The sequence below is a fragment of the Theropithecus gelada genome, chromosome 11, assembly GCF_003255815.1.
Source record: "Theropithecus gelada isolate Dixy chromosome 11, Tgel_1.0, whole genome shotgun sequence".
Classification (NCBI taxonomy): domain Eukaryota; kingdom Metazoa; phylum Chordata; class Mammalia; order Primates; family Cercopithecidae; genus Theropithecus; species Theropithecus gelada.
The window spans coordinates 93,741,434-93,757,399 of record NC_037679.1 but is presented as its reverse complement, the minus strand read 5'-3'; the positions used below and the strand labels follow the sequence as shown (position 1 = coordinate 93,757,399).

Here is a 15,966-nt window from a genome sequence, read left to right as displayed (position 1 = left end):
GAAGAAGGGGCACAAGTATGAAGTCCTTGAGGCAATGCTTGGCATATTCAAGAAGTGACACAAAGGCCAGTGTTGCTAGCATGGGATGAGCCAGGTGTTTGGTGTTTTAATCAGATCATTCGAATGATTGTAAGACTTTGTAAGGATTTGGCCTTTACTCTGAATTAGATGAAAGCTACTGACAAATCTGGAGCAGAAGAATGGCATGATCAAATTTGCATTTTTGCAGGCTCTCTCTGACTGCTGCCTTGAGAATACATCAGGATAAAAGATGTGCAGACCTAGAAAGAATAATTAGAAGCTGATGGCAAATATTCTGGCAGGATATGCAGCAGTTTAGTATGGCAGAGTCAAGACAAGGGATTGGATTCTGTGTTTTTGAGGGTAGAGTCAACAAAATTTGCTGATGCCTTAGAGATGAGTTCTGAGAGAGAAAATGTTGACTCCATTTTTTTAGTCTAAGCATCTGAAAGTCTGAAGTGGTCATTATCAGAAGAGGGAAAGACTATAGAAGACACAATTCTGACAATTGGAGGGAAGAACAGTATTTTGATTTGGACATGTTAGTTCAAGTTCTTGTTAGGCATCCAAATGAAGATGTCAAATAGGCTATTAGAGAAAGGCTTCCGGAGACCAGCATTGAGATCTCAGCTGAAAGATTAAATGTTGGCATCATCAACGCACAGAAAATAAGTAAGGCCATGACTAGAGGAACTTACCTAAGAAGTGGGAGTAAAAAGAGAAGGAAAAAAACCATAAATTTAGAACCTTATTTTATACTGTACACAAAAATTAACTCATAAGTAATTGATCATAGAGAAAAAAACTTAAGAAATAAGATACTAACAGATACTGAGACATTGCACAAAATGCAAGAAGTCAAAAATGGGTTAGTAAACCATAATTCTATCTATGTATTTCTTCACTTATATCATTATATAATTATATGTAGATCATTATATAATTAAAATCCCCCATGTATTAATCTGCCAATATCTGCATTGCTATATTAAAATAATATATATGAATATATAAATGAATAATCAGCCTTATTCCTCTCTATCGAACCATTTGACTACATTATCAGTAAGGAGACGGCATGAGATCACCAACAAAACAAGCCTGATTGATTAAAGATTGAAGAATTGAGAGCCTGGGGAGTGTGACATTTTCAGTTTAGAGACAAGAGAAAGAACCAGCAAAGGAGATTGAGAAGAGGTGCCCAGTGAACAACGATAAAATCAGAAGATGGCAGCATCCCCCCAATAAATCATGTTCAATGCTGCTAATAGAGCATGCAACATGAAGACTAACCATTGGAAACATGCACTCACTGGTGATCTTAACAAATGTCAGATTTAATGGAGTGGTGACAGCAACAGACTCATTGGAATAGGCTGATAGGCCAATAGTTGAAGAGGCTTCATACTTTGCTAAATGACTATAAACCAAGAGGAAAGAAGAGTTGAAAAAGCTGAGTCCTGAGATCAGCCTCTGATGTGACAAATCAAAGACCCTCAGCCAGTTCTCAGGACTGAGCCAATTCACGGAAGCAGAGATAAACGACTGAAAGGAAGCCTAAGTCCTCTTGATAATGAACACTGAGGGGGTTGGTACATTTTATATCCCTATTCAGTTAGCCTATCTGGCCTCTGCCGACATCAGATGGATTATAGGATGAATGCACATTAGCATAAACTTAATCGCACTTGCAGACGCTCTCTAGGACGTGGTACCTTCACTGAACAGAACGTGGTTTCTGGCACTTTGTATGTGGTTTTTGATTTGGTGAATGCTTTTTAATCTACACGCATTATGAGAGAAAATCAAAACAATTTGTTTGGTGTGGTAAGAAGAAAAGCACTGCTTCACTGTTTTATGTTAGGGCTATGTCACTTCTGTTTTCAGATTAATTGGCATTTTGCAAAACATCACGCTAACTCAATATGTTAATAATATTACTTTAATTGGTATTCATAAGGAAGAAGTAGCAAGTTCCTTAAATATAGTGAAATAGTATTACTTTGAACAGAAGTAAAATACTGGAAGAAGAGAGACATAAACCTCAGAAGATTCAGCGACTTATAACATAGATGGTGTTTTTAGAGGTCCAGTGCTCCTGGTCCTTGTGTCAAAACATCCTTTTTAAAGTAAATGGCTCGTTTCCTGATACATAATTCTTCTCACTGAGAAAAAGGCACAGTGTTTTTTGGACCTATTGGGATTTTGGAGTCAACATATTCCTCATTTGAGGATATTGCTGTGACTCACTAATGGAGTTTCCAAAGGCTACTGGTCTCAAGTGGAACCCAGAACAAAAAAGGGTTCCATAGCAGATATAGGGTCTGGCCCAAGCTGCTCTGCCCATTGTGCCAGATGATCCAGCAGAATTCAAACATTCTAGAGGCAGGCATAGTGGGCATTATAGGACTCTGTCCAAGTCTCTGACAAATCCACAGGAGAGGGGAGCGAAAACCCCTAGGGAATTAGTGCAAGACCATTCCCTCTTCAGCAGAGGAGTGCCCTCTGTCTCAAAAACAAAACAGCAGGTGCAGAAGATTAGAGACAAGAGAATGAACTAGCAAAGGAGATTGAGAAGAGGTGCCCAGTGAACAATGATAAAATCAGAAGAGGGCAGCATCCCCCAAATAAACCAGGTTCAATGCTGCTAATAGAGCAGGCAATATGAAGACTAACCATTGCCCCTCTAAGCATGAGCGCCTCTAAGCACAAGACTCTGTGCCACTGTGGAAATCATATGCCCATAAAGCCAGCCATGATTGGAAGACATAAGCAAATCTGAGTGGTACAAGGAGTAGACAGTATTGGACGCAAACATGTGCTTCCTCAGATTCCCTTAACTGTCTCTTATTCTCTAGGCCACCACCTTGCCTGATCTAGATCATCCTACCATCCCTCCTATTGGGGCGTGAATGGAACACCACACTGTGGGCATGAGGTCTGTCTTTCATAACAGCCACCAAGGGACCGGATGATGGAAAACAGAACAGCAGAGATGGTGGTTCTGCCTCAGGGAAACCCTTGCCAATGGGAAATAGAAGACAGAAGACAGCTGAACAGATATATTCTCCCTCCTCTCTCACTTCCATGGACTAATGGCGGCTGTGGTTTCCTCTTGCAGCTTTCTGGAAAAGTAGTGGGATCCAAGTGCATGCATCTGATGACCACCATGCTCTCTCTCTCACCTTGTGGTGAAATGGACACAACACAGTCACATACACACAACACATTGTTATAATGCATCCCAACACGTTGTTTCACGTCTGCTGTTGCCTCAATTTCCATGTGCTCTTGCCTGAATTTCCACGTGTCCCTGCCATTGCTGCCCTGGACTTACTTTCCAAAGAAATGTTATCACATTATTATCAGACATTGGCTCTAGTTCTAGACCCCTAAAGCTAAGATATGCATTCAGTGGTATAATTTATTATTCATTCACTTTTCTGTAACTTTTATAATATAGCAATTAAAATGTTCATTTAGAAAGGATATTTAAAATATTATATAAAAATCACATTTTAGTAAGGTAATTCATAACTAACTCAATTTTTAAAATTTAAATGCCATTTCTTTACATAATTACTAGCTAGAAATATCACAATACAAATATATCATTCACAATTGAGAAAATATATAAAAACATCCACAAATATGTTATATGCTTTTTTGTAGGTATTGTAGTAGGTGCCATCTGATTTTGATGTTCCACCTTGTCTCCATGTTTTTCATCTGATATAACTGCATCAAGGTTATATTATAGTGATATTTCCCCTACAATTATGGAATAGCCGCACTTTTACTCCGATAAATGCTTCTTCTTAGATAATCCTGTAATCTCAACCAGAAACCAGAACAGGAAAATTCAAGCAACTGTAGATTTTGTGATGAGGTTCATTTTCATTGGTTCACCACCCCAATATATGTAATTTATTCATGTATTCACTAATTTATTTGTTCATCAAAATATTTTTGGCTACCTATTTTTTATGCGATCTTTTAGGTCCTGGGAGTCAACAGTAAGCAAGATCTACATGATCTCTGCTTTTATGGTGCTTTTATTGTACCAAGAAAGATATATGATAAACAAATAAATAACTAAATAAGATGATTTACCTCAAGGTTTAGATAACATTGTTAAAATTTCATAACTCCAAGAATTGACACAGTCTATAGAATTAACTTGTTTAATGATGTTATACACTTTTTCCTATAATAGAACTTGCTATCACTGAATATGTCAACACACTTTCTCTTACTTTGTGTTCTCTTGGAGACACACCATGTCCCACTTGTGAATCTAGAGATTTGAGAGAGTTTCAGGTCTTACTCAGCACCTACTCTGACACAAAATCAAAAGAAAGGTCTGTTTTAGCTTCTTGCTTCCCTGAATTAAGATGAATGAATGAAACGAAGGATAGTTGCATTATTTGCAACTACATTATAATAAAACATATATTTAAGTCATTTCCTATCATCAATACATAGATTTCATAGATGTCATTTTAACATTTGTAGAATGTATAATTCAAATGATTTTCCTAATTTCCATACTATTTTTACATTAAGTATTTTTTCAAGTAACAAAGATTTGAGTTCATTTATGTGATGTTTAAAAAGAATGTTAAATGTGGAAGATAGTGGAGATAATTGGCAATTCAGGAACTCTGAAATGGTTTAGGAAAAAAAATCGAAATATTTGGTATCAGATCTCAATTTCCAAAAAGGTTTTCTTTACCTCAAAAACTGGGAGAAATGACTTTTCTGATTGTTTATGGAAACTTATGACAGCACTTAAGAGGTCAGCATTGTGTTTCTTTCTTCATCCCTATTACAGATATGACTTTTTTCTCAGTTGTTCACATACTTGTATAAAATCTAATATTCCTCAGTACTGATTATGGTAGACATATACAAAATGTATTTCAAATATATTTGTCATTCTTGAATTTTATTTTGTGCACAGTTTTCTAACAATAATTGTTTGCTTTAAACTGAACATAAAATTAGAATTCATTATGAAATAAAAACTACCCCAAGGATAAAACCTCATTATTGATTTAGAATAGAATGCTCATACCATCCAAAAAACTAGAAGTTAAAATAATCATGTTTAAGCACACTATGGTACCTATGTATGGTACAAATAACAGTGGAAAAGAGAAATGATTTTGTGAAATAAGCTGCAAGTTCTTAACAATTAAAAATAGAGATGATAAATTTTTCAAATGAAATATGATAATATGAAATGTATATGTGAAATACACATGGCTTCATGATTCTGAAAAATTTCTTATATTTTCTATAATTTGGCAGTTTATAAAAAATGATTAAGATTATGTTATTGTCACTCTCTCTTCAGTGTTTCATATACACATACACATGCATATATAGATACTTTTTAGACTAACTTTAGGTAAAAGACTTTTCTAGATATACTTTTGGTAATTACTCAAAAATATACAATACAGAAAAACCAGTAGAAAGCATAAAATATTCCAGACAGCATCAGTTTGTTTTCTCTTGGAGACACACGATGCCCCACTTGTGAATCTAGAAATTTGAGAGTTTCAGGTCTTTCACTCAGCACCTACTCTGACACAAAATCAAAAGAAAGGTCTGTTTTAGCTTCTTGCTTCCCCAAATTAGGGTGAATGAATGAAATGAAGGATATATAATTGCAGTAGTTTGGCAGAGCAGGAGGACAGGTTCTTTCTGCAGCCTCCTCCTAAGATTCCAAATTGATGTGATTAGGGACAGAAAGTAAATAGCAAGTAACAAGAGGAAGGAGATCACAGTTTGTAAAGTTTTTATGTGGACCTCGGTGTTGGGATCTGGAGATCCTTTGCCATGGAGCTGCATCTTCTTGAGATGTTTACTCAAAGAACAAATTAACAGCAGAAAAGATATCAGGGACAGAATAAGGGGTATTAAGTTTGCAAGCGTGGTTACAGTCATATCTGAAAGGTGCGTTGAATCACTCAATTTGATCTCCCAACTCACGTTGCCATCATATTCTTTTGTCCACATACTCCCATCCATGTTTACCACAACAAGATGACAAACCAAAAATAACAAAGACCTGAGTAATATCACTGGAATGATACTCTTAATCCTCCTTTTTAGGTGAAGAAAAATAAAGTTGGAGAAATTGGCAATCTTGAGCAAATAAAATATGCCGAGGCTAGTAGCAACCCAGATGCTGAAATGGTTGGTTACTGCCCAGGCATTAGTAGTAGTAATTCTTACTGCTAAACTGTATGAATCTGGATTCAAAACAGTTGCATACCAAAGTAATAATATTACCCAGAGCAAACCAACTCTGGAGACTGCCAGAGCAGTGAGAATTTGGTCAGCAGAGGAGATCTTTTGTCTGTTGACCCATTCAATGGAATTTACCAATGCTATGAAGCCATTAGCAAAATTTCCGAGAACAAATGTAACCACTACTAGAATGGAAAATATGGGTAGAAAAGTTATCTTGTCTGAACAGACAAAAAGATAGAAAAAATGAAGGCTTAACAACACTGGCTGTGATTCCTTTAATATCCTGACCTTAAATTTTATGTGCACCTGATTTCTGAATTTGCAGTAACATTCTTTTTACTTTCAAATATTGTGACCAGTGTCAAACAAGAAAGTACAAATTTATGCTAATTGATGAATTCGATAATGTATTTATGGAAAACATTCTAATTTTCAAACAGCTCAACTTAACTCATTTATTCAATGTCTGTTCTTGTTAGAGACTGGAAATATTCATACTGAAGTTGAAGTGAAACTTGAATTTTCGTTTGCCAGCATGCAAATAAAGACATATTCTCTTTCGTGTGTTGCAATGTTTTCCTCGTTTCATATCTCCATAATTTGTGTTCAGCAACTTTACCTGTTACTTATGGAAAATGTACCACATAGTTCATACAGTAAACATCTAAATCTTAAAGGGAAATTAGTCATTACTAGGATCATCACTATGACCAATTTTTATGCTAGATTTAAATAGACAGAATCCAAACTTTTTAATCAAAATCATTGAAAGTTTTCTTGGGAACCATGGGAAGGCCAATACACCTTAAAATCTTACTCCTGCTAACCAGTTCTTTTGTATGACATTATTGTTAACAAGTTCATAAAACATACACATATAGACAGGCACACACACATACATACACCTATCCAGAAAAAATGAATTTTAAAAATAATTTCCAAAATGGAAAATGAATTTCCAGGAGGTCATCCTGGTGAAATTAGTCCTATTTTCTCTCCCAGGGTTTTTAGTCCATAAAAATATATCAAACATATCTCTCATGCTTAGACCTTTGTTAAAGTTACTCTCAAGTCTACTTAATGTCTAAATATTTGACATTTCATTAAAATATCCAACATTTTTGTAAATATTCCTGAGACTCACAAGCTCTCCTTACAGGAAAATTCAATGAACAGCACTGGATCTCAAAATGCCATTCCAATAAATAAAATATAGTATCTCAACTACAGGTACACCCTTGTAATCCATGAATTAATTTTTATTTTGCTTATAATGTAGAAATGGGGCTCTGAGCCTTCAAACCAAACCGCCTCATTACCCAAGTGAAGCCTGCCAACCAAAAGAAGCCCAGGACCAGACAGATTCACAGCTGAATTCTACCAAACATATAACAAAGCACTGTATGATTTATACAGAACCTATTCTAAGAAATTGAGGAAAAGAGACTCCTCCCTAACTCATTCTATAAAGCCAGCAGCACCCTAATACCAAAACTTTGCAGAGACACAACCAAAAAAAGAAAACTTCAAACCAATATCCTTAATAAACATAGATGAAAAAGTACTCAACAAAATACTAGCAAACTGAATCCAGAAGCACATCAAAAAGCTAATCCACCATAATCAATTAGGCTCTATCACTAAGATACAAGGTTGTTTCAGCATATGCAGATCAATACGTGTGATTCATCACATAAGCAGAACTAATGAACAAAAACCACATTATCATCTTGATAGACTCAGAAAAGGCTTTCAATAAATTCAACATCTCTTCATATTAAAAACTCTCAACAAACTAGGAATGGAAAGTATATACTTCATAATAATAAGAGCCGCCTATGACAAACATGGCCACATCATATCGAATAAGCAAAACTGGAAGTATTCCCCTGGAAGATAGGAACTAGACAGGGATATCTTCTCTCACGACTCTTAATCAATAGTACTGGAAGTCCTGGCCAAAGCAATCAGGCAAGAGAAAGACATAAAAGTCATCTAAATAGGAAGAGAAGAAGTCAAACTATCCCTGTTTGCAGACAATATAATTCAATACCTAGAAATTCCAACAGTCTCTGCCCAAAATCTCCTTGATCTTATAAACAAACTCAGCAAATTCTCAGGAAACAAAATCAATGTACAAAAATTAGTAGCATTCCTATATATCAACAACATCCAGGCAGAGACAAATAAATAAGGCAATCCCTTTCACAATAGCTGCAAAGGAAAACAATATATAGGAATACAGCTGACCAAGGAGGTGAAATATCTCTACAAAGAGTATTACAAAACATTGCTCACAGAAATCAAATATGACACAAATAAATGGAAAAACATTCCGATCTCATGGATAGAAAGAATCAATACTGCTAAAATGCCCATACTGCCCAAAGTAATTTATAGATTCAATGCTATTTCTGACAAACTACCAATGACATTCTTCACCAAAGTAGAAAAAACTATTTTAAAGTTCATATGGAATTAAACAAAGGGCCCAAATAGCCATGGCAATCCCAAGGAAAAAGAACAAAACTGGAGACACATTACCTAACTTTGAACCATACTACAAGGCTAGAGTAACCAAAACAGCATGGCACTGTTACAAAAACAGGCACATAGACCAAGGAAACAGAATAGAGAGCCCAGAAATAATGCCACCCACCTGCAACCATCTGATCTTCAACAAAGTTAAGAAAAACAAGCAATGGGGAGAGACTCCCTATTCAATAAATAATGCTGAGATAACTGGCTAGTCACATGCAGAAGACTAAAACTGGACACCTTCATTATAGATATACAAAAATCAAAGCAAGCTGGATTAAATACTAAAGTGTAAAACCTAAAACTGTAAAAAGAAAAAAAAAAAAAAACACCTGAAAAATAACCTAGGAAATACCATTCTGGACATAGGACCTGGCAAACAGTTCATGACAAAGATGCCAAAAGCAGTTGCAACAAAAACAGAAACTGACAAATGGAATAGTTAATTAAACTAAAGAGCTTCTGCACAAGAAAAGAAATTATCAACAGAGTAAACAGACAACCTGAAGAATGGGCAAAAATATTTTGCTAACTATGTATCTGACAAAGTCCTAATATCCAGACTCTATAAGGAACTTGATTTTGCAAGCAAAAAACAAACACCCCCATTTAAAAGTGAATAAAGGACATGGACAATTTTCACGTGAAGACATACACACAGCCAACAAGCATATGAAAAGATGCTCAATATGAACTAATCATTAAAGAAATGCAAATCAAAACCACAATGAGATACCCTCTCACATCCCCCAGAATGGCTATTACTAAAAACAAAATAAAACAAAACAAACAAACAACAAAAACAACAACAAAAAAACACACTCTGTCAAGGTTGTGCATTTATACTGCTGGTGGGAATGTAAGACAGAAACAGAAAACCAAGTACCACATGTTCACTTGTAAGTGGGAGCTAAACATTAAATACATGTGGAGACAAAGAAGGGAACTACAGACAACAGGCCCTACATGAAGACAGAGGGCAGGAGGGGGTGAGGATCAAAAAGCACCTATCAGGTACTCTGCTTATCACCCAAGTGATGAAATAATCTATACTCCAAGTTCCCATGCCATGAAATTTATTTATATAGCAAACCTGCATATATACCTCTGAACCTAAAATAAAATCTAAAAAAATTAAAAACTGCAGAGGGAAGTGAGATTTCTCTTTAAACAAGGCAGTATTGGAGACCTCAATGACTTAGTGATTTAGTGATATTTGAGGAGTGGTAACGTTTAGTGTTGATATCTGAGAAAGAGCATTCCAAGAAGAAAGAACACAAGTATGAAATCCCTGAGGTAATGCTTGGCATATTCAAGAAGTGACACAAAGGCCAATGTTGCTCGCATGGGAGGAGCCAGGCATTTTAGGACAGACAGGCAGACAAAATCAGATCACTCAGATGATTACAGGACTTCATAAGGATTTTGGCCTTACTCTGAATGAGTTGAGAAGCCACTGAAAAATCTGGAGCAGAAGAATGGCATGATCAAATTTGCATTTAACAGGCTCTCTCTGGCTGCTACCTTGAGAATACATCAGGGGAACGTGAAGAACTAGAAAAAATAATTAGGAGTTGATGGCAATTATCCTGGCAAGAAATGGAGAAGTTTAGACGGGTATGGCAGAAGTGATGACAAGGGATTAGATTATGTATGTTTTTGAAGACACAGTCTCTCAAATTTGCTGAGATGAGATGTGAAAGAGAGAAAATGTTTATGTTTTTCGTCTAAGCATCTGAAAGTCTGAAGTGTTCATTAACAAAACGAAAGACTGTAGGAGAAACAGATTTGGGGATGGAAGGAAAGATGAGTAATTTGGTTTAGACAAGTTAGTTCAAGTTCTTGTCAGACATCCAAATGAAGATGTCAAGTACACTATTAGAGAGAGGATTCCATGAAAGATAAAACCAGAACATTTTCACAAGTCACAGGAAGATTTTCTTTTTTTCACGAAGGATTAGGCAGAATTTTTATGTAAGAAAAAAGTGATAAAGGAACAGACAAACTCAAACATATTAAAATTTAGGGAATAAAAAGAAAATAGAGTGGGCCGGGCGTGGTGGCTTATGCCTGTAATCCCACCATCTTGGGAGGCTGAGGCAGACGATCACCTGAGGTCAGGAGGTTGAGACCAGCCTGGCCAACATGGCAAAACCCCGTCTTTTTGTTGTTTGTTTGTTTGTTTGTTTTTTGAGATGGAGTCTCGCATTGTCGCTTGGGCTGGGGTGCAGTGGCAAGATCTTGGCTCACTGCAACCTCCACCTCCTGGGTTCAAGCAATTCTCTTGCCTCAGCCTCCCGAGTAGCTGGGATTACAGGTGCCTGCCACCACGCTCAGCTAATTTTTTTGTATTTTTAGTAGAGACAGGGTTTCACCATGTTGTCCAGGCTGGTCTGGAACTCCTGACCTCGTGATCCGCCCACCTTGGCCTCCCAAAGTGCTGGGATTACAGGCATGAGCCACCGTGCCAGGCCTAAAACCCCATGTTTACTAAAAATTCAAAAATTAGCTGGGTGTGGTGGTGGATGCCTATAATCCCAGTTACTCCGGAGGCTGACACAGGAGAATCACTTGAATCTGGGAGGCGGAGGTTGCAGTAAGCAGAGATGGCGCCACTGCACTCCAGCTGGGCTACAGAGCAAGACAGCGTCTCCAAAACAACAACAACAACAACAACAAACCCCTCAGATGTCCAGATAGGAGGATACAGATCTGTCCACTGTCATAAATTCTTCACCATGCTACAAGAGGGGAACTGACATTTTGGTGAATCTTTGTAAATCGTCAATTTATCTATCACACTTTTATTTCACCAGTAGCATTTACAAAGCTAAGCCCTACAATTCCATTTGAAATTACCCTTAAAAAGAACAGACCTTTAAAACTTACTACACTCACTCTGGGGAAGAAATAAATATGAACTTTTAGCAAATAAAATACATCATTTTACCTTGCCTCTTTGGAAATAGTATTTTTATCTTTCAAGCTGTACTGACAAAATGTATCTTACAGTCAATGAAAAACTGAAACTCAAATAAGCGGACAAGCCTTTTCAAGGTAATAAACTCAGGGAGAGGCAGTGCTGACTCCAACATAGACCTTTGTAAGAGTCATGGCAGGCCATTCTATCCCTCGGGACACCCATCCTGTTCAGTAAAGTACTCAGTAAAGTACCTAGGAGGCACTGGCACTGCTCTTGTCCTCCTGTGTGCCTTAAGTGCATTTTCATATTCAGGTTCTTGCACATCCTCTCGGGTGGGTTTTCCTTGTCCTTTGGGACAGTTTTTCTCTCTTCACAAGTCTGAGACAATCTAGAGAGCAGAAATCATTTCTGCCTTTTCCTCTCAATGTCAGCATCCGATTGGCAGGCCATCAACGTGTCTCCGAGGAATAAAAACCCCGGCTGGAGGAACAGTTTTAATGACGTAGCTTTAACGACATTATGTTGTATTGTCCATTAATTTTAATGCCCTGAAATGTTAATAACCCTAAGGGGTCACCACTTTAGATGAAACTATACCAGGAGATTCCTCTAAGGCCAAGAGCATCCAGCTGCTCCCCTGAGAGACTCTACCCCCTACCTCAGGCTGTCCTTGGCGATGAGATGACCCCGGGGCTGATACTCATACTCACTAGACCCTCCAATAGACATGGCCACAGTGGGTATCCTGGGTCATCCCCAGACAGTTCTAAAATGCCAGGACTAGGAAAAGACAGGAGGGTGGCTGAGGACACAACACCCTGTAAAGTTTTCACGGGGGGACCTCAACCTAAAGACATTTTGGTAATATGTACACTTAGGAAAGATGAAAAGAGGTACAAAGATTTTTTTTTTTACAGTAGAGTGTCAGATGATTTATTCTCTGCTTTCCTCTCATATAAAATGTTTGGAAACAGAAAAATATTTTGGCCAAAGTGGCTCATGCCTGTAATCCCAGCGCTTTAGGAGGCCGAGGCGGGCGATCAATTAAGGTCAGGAGTTCGAAACCAACCTAGCCAACATGCCAAAACCATGTCTCTACTAAAAATACAAAAATTAGCTGGACGTGGTGGTGGGCGCCTATAAGCCCAGCTACTTGGGAGGCTGAGGCAGGAGAATCGCTTGAACCCGGGAGTCAGAGGTTGTAGTGAGCTGAGACTGCACCACTGCACTCCAGCCTGGCGACAGGGCGAGACTCTGTCTAAAAAAAAAAAAATATATATATATATATATATAAAAAATATACATTTAAAATTATTACATGTAGATAGTATTGGAAGTCATGGGACTGACTGTAGGTAAAAACAAGAGAAGGCAGGGAAAGTTTTTATATTTATATTTATATATAATTATATACAATTAATATACATAATTATAATATATAAATATATAATATAGGCTGGGCACGGTGGCTCACACCTGTAATCCCAGCAATTTGGGAGGCCAAGGTGAGCAGATCAATGAGGTCGGGAGTTCGAGACTAGCCTGACCAACATAGAGAAACCCCATCTCTACTAAAAATACAAAATTAACCAGGCGTGGTGGTGTGTGCCTGTAATCCCAGCTACTCAGGAGACTGAGGCAGGAAAATCACTTGAACCCTGGAGGTGGAGGTTGCGGTGAGCCCAGATCGCGTCATTGCACTCCAGCCTGGGTGACGAGGGTTAAACTCCGTCTCAAAATAAATAAATAAATAAAATAAAAAATATATATTTATGTCTAAATATATAATTATAATACACAAATGTATATATAAATATACATTTATTATAAATGTATTAATATATAAAATATGTTTATTTCTGAGACAGGGTCTGGCTCTGTCCCCAGGCTGGAGTGCAGTGGCACTATCATAGCTCATTGGAGCCTTGCACAGATGGCTCAAGCGATGCCCCCACCTCAGCCTCCTGAGTGGCTAGGATTGCACGCACACCCCACCATGCGTAGCTAATTTTAAAATTCTTTGTAGAGACAGGGTCTTCCTTTTTTGCCTAAGCTGGTCTTGAACTCCTGGGCTCAAGTGATCTTCCTGCCTCAGCCTTCCAATGTGTTAGACGTGGGTCACTGCATCTGGTCTAATGCATTTTTTAATTTGCGAGTTTATATTATTTAATATTTTTAGGTACTGAATGTGTTGAACAACCAACTTGCAGAATTCCCGAACAATGGACGGTCAGCTCCCATGTCCTGGTTCAAATCGCCCCAGCACACCACGGCTAGAAACCTTTCAGCCAACTTCCACTTACGTCTCCCAGGGCAGGACAATGTCACTTGGCCAATGCCCACTAAGAGGGACTCTGGAAAGGCAAGAAACTATTCTGTTCTCTATAATGGAACGTGACCAGGGAGAAGGCAGCTGGGAGGGATAGCTGGGCCCTCCAACCAGCAGCGTCCACCATCGACCAACTGCCCTAGAGCTACACCGTGCTGGGCATTTGGGGCACTGTTATGAGCAAGAGTTTCCATTTTTCTTCTCAGGGACCTTCATGCCAGTGGCAAGAGACAATTTTTTTTTTTTTTTTTTTGAGACAGAGTTTTGTTCTTGTCACTCAGGCTGGAGTGCAATGGTGTAATCTCGGCTTACTGCAACCTCTGCCTCTTGGATTCAAGCAATTCTCCTGCCTCAGCCTTCCGAGTAGCTGGGATTACAGGATTGCACCACCACGCCTAGCTAATTTTTGTATTTTTAGTAGAGACGGGATTTCACCATGTTGGCCAGGCTGGTCTGGAACTCCTGAGCCACTGTGCCCAGCCAAGAGGGAGATTTTAAATCAATAAGTATAATTGTGATGAATGCCAGAAAGAAGAGTGTGTGATGGGGAGGGGACCTAAGTTATTGTCTCATATTTTAACACTTTCATAGGCAATAACTAAACACTTAGAAGCTTAAAACAACACACACCTTTAAGCCAATTTTGGCAAGATAGGAGTTGAGCACATTTTAGCAGGTCCTCTGCTTGGGATCTCACGCTAAGCAGCTGGGCTGCATGCTCATCTGAGGCTCCACCAGGGCAGAATCCATTTCCAGGTCCACTGAGGTTATTGGCAGAAATCATTTCCTCGGACCCGCTTGGCAAGGGCCCAGCTTTTTGCTTCCTTGCCTACGGGGCCCCTCCAAAGATCCTTTCTCAGCACAGCATCTCCCTCCAGCAGCGCCTGCAGGAGGAACCTCTCTTTCTAGTGTGCGAAGGTGATGCACTGTGACAGTGACATCCCATTGCTTTTGCCAGGCTCTGTGGGTTAGAAGCCAGTCACTGGTTTTGCTCATATCCAAGGTCAGGAAGACTATTCAAGGGCATAGGTCATTGGGGGGTCAGTCACTTTAGGGTGTGGCTGCCACCACTGAACTTGGTGAGACTTTAAGGGTTGGTAGGAGCTGGCCAGGTACAGGGGTGAGGGTGTGTCAGGCAGGGGTGAGGGCATGGAGGGGGATGCAGAGGCCTGCACCCTGGGATGTCCTTTCACTCTCTGAGGTTTTGTTCTCCTGATCCCTGAGTACATCCCAGAACACGGTGGGACCCTAGCAGGGGAGAGGTAGGGAAGCATGTGTTGTTCATCCGGGGACCTTGTTAGGCAAATCAGATTAGGGGCCAGGCTTTCAGTGGTGGGTGCAAGTGTGGGAGTGATGAGTGTGCAGGTGTGTGTGGGAAGAGCGATGGGGATGGGGTCAGCCCCAGCCACCATGAAGACCCTAACTGTGCATCCACCCATCCCAGCAGCCTCCCTGAGTGAGTGCCTTGGGGTGCAGGTACTGTTTTGCACATGGAAGTGAATCAGAGTGGGACACAGCCTTGCCTTAGAGAGGTCACACTTCTTCTTCTTCTTGCTTTTTTTTTTTTTTTTAATTTGCGACAGAGTCTCGCTCTGTTGCCCAGACTGGAGTGCAGTGGTGTGACCTTGGCTCACTGCAACCTCTGCCTCCCAGGTTCAAGCAATTTTCCTGCCTCAGCCTCCTGAGTAGGGTAGCTGGGATGATAGGCATTACCATGCCTGGCTAATTGTTGTATTTTAGTTTCACCATATTGGCCGGGCTGGTCCCAGTCTCCTGGCCTCAAGCGATCTGCCCGCCTCAGCCTCCCAAAGTGCTGTGACTACAGGCGTAAGCCACCACACCGGGCAAGAGGTCACACTTCATGCCGAGTGGGAGGCAGCCACTCAGACAG

The 15,966-nt window shown here is 39.2% G+C and overlaps 1 protein-coding gene across 1 annotated transcript; it reads right to left on the bottom strand.

Annotated features, from left to right (window-relative positions):
* Positions 1 to 4,956: 4,956 nt before the first annotated feature.
* On the bottom strand, positions 4,957 to 12,475 carry LOC112634987 (taste receptor type 2 member 19-like). The gene is made up of 3 exons (XM_025402866.1): positions 12,405 to 12,475; positions 11,998 to 12,134; positions 4,957 to 6,503 (listed from the first exon to the last, which is right to left on the bottom strand). The coding sequence occupies exons 1-3, from the start codon at positions 12,473 to 12,475 to the stop codon at positions 5,602 to 5,604; spliced, it is 1,110 nt and encodes a 369-aa protein (XP_025258651.1). The 3' UTR covers positions 4,957 to 5,601.
* Between the last annotated feature and the right edge of the window lie 3,491 nt (positions 12,476 to 15,966).